Below are 5,709 nucleotides of genomic sequence, written 5' to 3' on the forward strand. Positions count from 1 at the left end.
CCTCCCATGCCCACCACAAGGGACACGCAGACTCTTGGGAGCTCTGTGCGTGGGTGTGTCTGTCTGTGTGTATGTGCAAGTGTGTATAAAGGCAAGAGGTCAATATTGGGACCTTCTTCAATTGCTCCCCACCTTATCTTTGAACCCCATCTCTTGCTGAGCCTGCAGCTATCCCAGCTAGTCAGTGAGCCCCAGGGATCCTGTGTGAGTCTCTCCAGCACTAGGATAACAGGTGTTGATGCCACGCCCAGCTTTTTATGTGGGTGCTGAAAGCATGTCCCTGTGTTTACACACTGAGCACCTCACCAACCCAGCCATCTCCCGATCCTGCTTTCTGTGGATTTGTTGTAAAGTTGCCCGAGCCCAAGGATACACAGTGAACTGAGCTGAGTCCAACCATCCATTACCAAGTGATGAAAACCTTCCAGCACACACTGACACTTGGTAATCTAACTGGAAAAGTATTCAGGGACTCTATGATAGTAAAGGTGGAACTCAGCATGAAATGACAAGTAGTTCCTATCCAGACACCATCCTTATGCCCCACACAGGTAGAGGAGGTGACTGGGGTTGGGCAATGGGAGGAAGCTGACGAGGGATGGAATGTTAGGGGGGCCTCATCCTCCTGTCCACTCTAGCTCATCAGATTCTTCATTGTGATAACTAGTTTTAATTGTCAACTTGATACTACATTGGGGGGAAGTCTTTTTATTGTTGCTGCTACTGCTACTGCTGCTGTTGTTGTCTGAGACAGGGTCTCACTATATAGCTCTGGCTGTCCTAGAACTCACTACGTGTCAGGCTGGCCTCAAACTCACAGAAAGCTACCTACCTCTGTCCCCTCAGTTCTTGGATCAAAGGCATGCACCACAACATCTGGCTGGGAAGAGTGTCTTTTGAAGGACTGATTAGATCAGGATAGCCTGTGGCCATGCCTGTGAGGATTTATCCTAATATAAATTGATATGGGAAGACACAGCCTGACATGGGCACCATCATTTCCTGGGTTTGGTTCAAGAGTGGCAAAATCGAGTTGAGTACCAAGCACGCATGCGTACAGGTCTCTGCTCTCAGCTGTGGATGTGACTAGCTGTTTCAAGTTCTTGCCTGTGGCTTCCCTGCTATGAATGGACTGTGACCTGTAATTGTGTGCTAAGATAAACCCTTTCTTCCCTAAGTCATTTTGTGTCTGGGTATTTTATCACGGCCACAGAAATGAAACCTGGATATCCACGAAAGCTACACAAAGTGAATACATGGCCCTCAGCTCCAAGACTGTCCTCTGGCAGTGAAACCAAAGATGACTCTGGAGGCCTGGCCTGTGCAGAGGCAGCAAGCAGGCATGATGCCCACCTGAGGTGGCCCACTGAGTAGCAGCCTGCGGGGGTGGAAACTGTCCACACGGCCCTCAGCTCTGTTGCCATAGTCCATGTGGCTAGGCCGGGGCACTGTCCACTGCCGATAGTAGAGAGACTGTTCAGTTGATGTCATCATCTTGCTGAGCAGGGGCCGGAAGGAGCTGGTCCACATAACAGAAGGAGAAGGGAGGAGGGAGGCAGACTTGGGCAAGCCGCTGCTGTCGGTGGACAGGAGCATATCATATACAAGCTTAGGCAGGAAGACAATGGGCGGCTGCCGGCAGGCCTTGGCCATGGAACACTGAGAAGCTTGAAGGACCAGTACATTAGCAGTGGGCACTGCACATGTGGATGATGAGCCCGAGGAGGAAGAGGAGGAGGAGGAGGACAGCTGGGAGGATGGGGCGGCTGGCACCTGCAGGCTCCTCCGGCCAGTCCTGAGGCTAGAATCAGGCTGTGGGACCAGGCCAGGGCTGTGCCTACTGATGACTGTAGGTCCCTGACTCACTCGGAGCCGCTGTATCTCCCCAGGCATCCTGCCCTCCTCTGCAGGGCCACTGGGTGGAGGTGATCTGGCAAGCTCTCCCTGAGGAGGTCCTGAGGGTTGAGCCAGGGACTCACCATAGAGCACTGAGCCTATAAAAGAGAGGAAAATGGTCAGAGGCACCCCAGGAACAAGCTGTCAAACTCACAGCTGGCCCTGTGCCTACCCCAAGTATGCTGGGATGATTTAAGCCAAAGCTGGTAGACATATATTTAGCCAACTTCTCCACAAACCAAATTTCCCTCAGTCACAGAGTGCCATGCTAATGCAAAAAGTGTGAACATCTGTGGGGCAGACCATCCATGACACCTGCTATCATTCTTGGGCTTCTAAAGCAAATCTCCTGCTGGGCCCTGAGCTCTCCCTACCCCAGGCCACAGACTGGTGTTCCCTAATCTTAGCTAAGCTCCACTGAACCCCACACAAGCCTCCATGCCTCTGAGCTTCTCAGCCTAGAATATTCCCTACCCAGGAACATCTCTTCCACTGAGGCTCTACACAGAGAGGACTATTCTCTAGAACCCGCGATGAACAACTGCCCCAAATCCATCCTATATGTGAGACAATGTGAAGGAGTTGGTGTGACTCTGTACCCAGAGACGATTAACCCAGCACTGGTGTTTACAAGCAAAGATGAATTTAGCTTTGTTCTGTTCTGTTTCTATCATATTCCTTATTTAGTTTATACAGTAATAAAATTCCATAAAGCATACATCCTTAGTTCTGTTTAACCCTCCCCCTTATTCCCACCTCTCCCCAATCCCACAACCTTGATTATTTTGTTTGGCTTCAAACTTTCTCTGTAGCTGAGCCTGGCTTTGAACTTTTGATCCTTTTGCCACTGCATGATGAAATTACAGGTATGCACCACTATGTCCAATTTATGTGGGACTGGGGATTGAATGCAGGGCTTTGTGCATGATAGACAAGCACTCCACAAACTGACTGGCATCCTGAGCCTCATAGATGATAGACGATATTTCTTAAGGGCAGAGTTCATACTGAATTTACCTTTCAACACTCAGATTACACTGAATGGCCAGTATGATACATACTTTAAGATGGGCAATGCTATTTCCTGTGCATGAGGTCTTGGCTGAGCTCAGACGCCAAGGATCTCTTGGGGTTGGTGCCCACATGAGACTATTTATAGTCTCTCCTCCTGGGTACACACATTGTGAGCTCTTGTTGTTTCTCTCATGAAGTCTCCTACATTCACTTCTCTGGACAAGACCCCTGCTCTCCCCAGGCAGTATCCGTGAAAGCAATATCTATGAAAGGGACACCAAAAGAGGTGCAATCACATGGTCAGGACACTGTGGCCCACTCTGCAGCCGGGGCAGTCTCGGGCAGCCTTGGTCTCTCCTACCAGCAGGAACAGCTAGATGCTAGAGTCCTATCCTGTCTTCAAGGCTTCAGGTGTCCAGTTTAGTTCTACGCTATCCTAGAGTCAGTTCTAGACTATTCTAGAGAATCTGTTCTCACAGGTCCTGATTGGAAGCGTAGACTAAGCAGACCCCCCCTGTGTGTGTTCTTCTCAGTTTCTGAGATCAGAGGCAGCCCCATATGTGATGTTCCCAAGTGGAGGCTCACCAGAGGCTTTGGAGGAGAGGGACGAAGATGCAGAGTCATGGGAGTGGGAGCGTTCCCTCTTCACAGGACCCCTCTGCTCTGAGGTGGAGCCTGCTTCAAAACACCCTGAGAACACAGAGGAGTCACTATCCCTGAGCAGCCTGGCATCCAGAAGTGAGGAGGTCATAACACCTCATACCCTGTTTCTTCCCTCTCATTCATTCACCTGATGCCATTTTAGCTGCCCCACACACACACACCATATCACACCACACACCATACCACACTCTTAGTTAAACTGAGCCCACTCTCAACAGAGTTAAGAACAGAACAGAAGGAAGTGGGTCAGGTCAGGCCAGTGAGTATGGTCACACCATGGGCAACAGGGAAATGGAAAAATTTAATACCATGGTTGCAGTCATGCTAAAATTAGCCACCACCGAGAAAGTCATGGTGAGAAGGCTTTGACATCTTGAAGGACAAGCTGCAGCCAGGAGGGACTTTTGTCTGTCATGTCTTATCACCTAGTCAGCCAGGAGAGTAGTAACAAACCTTTACACTTGCTTTGATTGCTACACTTGCAAACGCATGGCTTCTATTTTCCCACTGTACCGTGGACTAAAACCAGATGCTGCCCTTATTTGTATATTATATTAAAAATATGGCATGTTGGCCAGGCAGTGGTGGCGCATGCCTTTAATCCCAGCACTTGGGAGGCAGAGGCAGGTGGATTTCTGAGTTCGAGAGTTTGAGGCTAGCCTGGTCTACAGAGTGAGTTCCAGGACAGCCAGGGCTACACAGAGAAACCCTGTCTCGAAAAACCAAAAAAAAAAAAAAAAATGGCATGTGACTCCTGGAGTCTATACATGCTGCCCCCTGATCTCATGAACTTCATCAGCATTCAGTAGAATGGTGAGCGCGTTGATTTCCAACAAAGGCAACAAGTGGGGGAATCTACCAGCACTAGCACTAAAACCAAGCATGAACTTGAACCCTAAGGAGTCACTGCTTTCTTCCTATTCTTTACAAATTCTAGATCATAGAAGGACCAATAGGAATTCCCATGTTCCCACACCACCAAGAATGACAGAGCAGGGAGAAAGGCAGAATCTGAATCTTATGAGTATGCTGTCACTTAGCAGATGCCCTAGGGAGTTGTAAGGCAAGAACCTAGGTACAGTCAGGCCACCCTCACCTTCTGTCCCCGCCTCCTCATCTTCATCTGTGCTGCTCAGCTTCTCCCCATCACTCTCCAGGGCCTCGTTCTTAGGCCCCTTCTCCAAGGGGATATCGTTGCTAACAAAGTAAGCAGCCAGACCCAGTTCCTGCTCCAGGGCTGTCCTCACCAGGCAGGAGGAGTTTATTAGACGCAGGTCACAGTACCTCAGAGACCTGGGGAGGACAGAAGGTGTTCATCTCCCACCCCAAGGAGGTTCTGCTGCTAGAGGACAGGGCAATAGGGCCATGCCTGCTTCCCTCATTAGACCACAGGGCTCCGATACATACAGAAGCTTACTGTGAGCTCATCACATCCAAGCCAGGTTCACACTGAGTCTCAGAAAGCACCTACCAGGGATCTGCTCCTGTGGGGCATGTGATCGAGATTACTGACTATTGGGTTGGGCAGAAGTAAGGACGGAACCTCAGCAATGCCACTTCCCTGGAGGATGGGAAACTCTGATAAGATGTGCAGCATCCCAGAGGCTCTGGTTTTTTTTTTTTTTTAATCCCACGAAAAAAAATAGATGAAACTGAATAGTCATAAGGACCTATGTGTACTGTTAGAGACTGAATGTTGGATATTCAACTAAGCCATCCACACTTAATGTTTCCCCCAGGGTTGTGCTGGAAGCTAGGAATACGATAGCAATGGAACCAGACAAAGTCACTCCTATGAGAACCTTGTAGGAGGACAAGTGATCTCCTGTCTAAGTGTGTGCAGCCTAGAAAGTGAGGGAGTCACTCAAAGGTCATGTGCCTGTGGTGACTGTAGAGACACACAGGTAGGTTTGAATGAGAATGGCTCTATAGGCTTGTATATGTGAATGTTTGCTTCCCAGTTGGTGGAATTGTTTGGGAAGGTTTAGGAGGTGTGTCCTCACTGAAAGAGGTGTATCACTGAGATTGAGCTTTGAATTTTCAAAAGCCTATGCCAGGCCCAGTTTGCCCCTCTCCCCTTCCCCCTCCCCCTCCCTCTCTCTCTCTCTCCCTCTCCCTCTCCCTCTCCCTCTCCCT

General features: G+C 49.5%; 1 protein-coding gene across 1 annotated transcript in view; it reads right to left on the reverse strand.

Annotated features, from left to right (window-relative positions):
- Positions 1–1,353: 1,353 nt before the first annotated feature.
- LOC114636362 (protein GREB1) overlaps positions 1,354–5,709 on the reverse strand; it is a gene marked incomplete at both ends in the record, with an annotated part of 14,738 nt that continues 10,382 nt past the window's right edge. The window contains 3 exons of the mRNA XM_028784494.1: positions 1,354–1,994; positions 3,496–3,600; positions 4,670–4,866. Coding sequence (XP_028640327.1) covers positions 1,354–1,994; positions 3,496–3,600; positions 4,670–4,866 — 943 coding nt within the window. The remainder of the gene's footprint in view (positions 1,995–3,495; positions 3,601–4,669; positions 4,867–5,709) is intronic.

This window comes from Grammomys surdaster, unplaced genomic scaffold (assembly GCF_004785775.1).
Source record: "Grammomys surdaster isolate TR1022 unplaced genomic scaffold, NIH_TR_1.0 123629, whole genome shotgun sequence".
NCBI lineage: Eukaryota > Metazoa > Chordata > Mammalia > Rodentia > Muridae > Grammomys > Grammomys surdaster.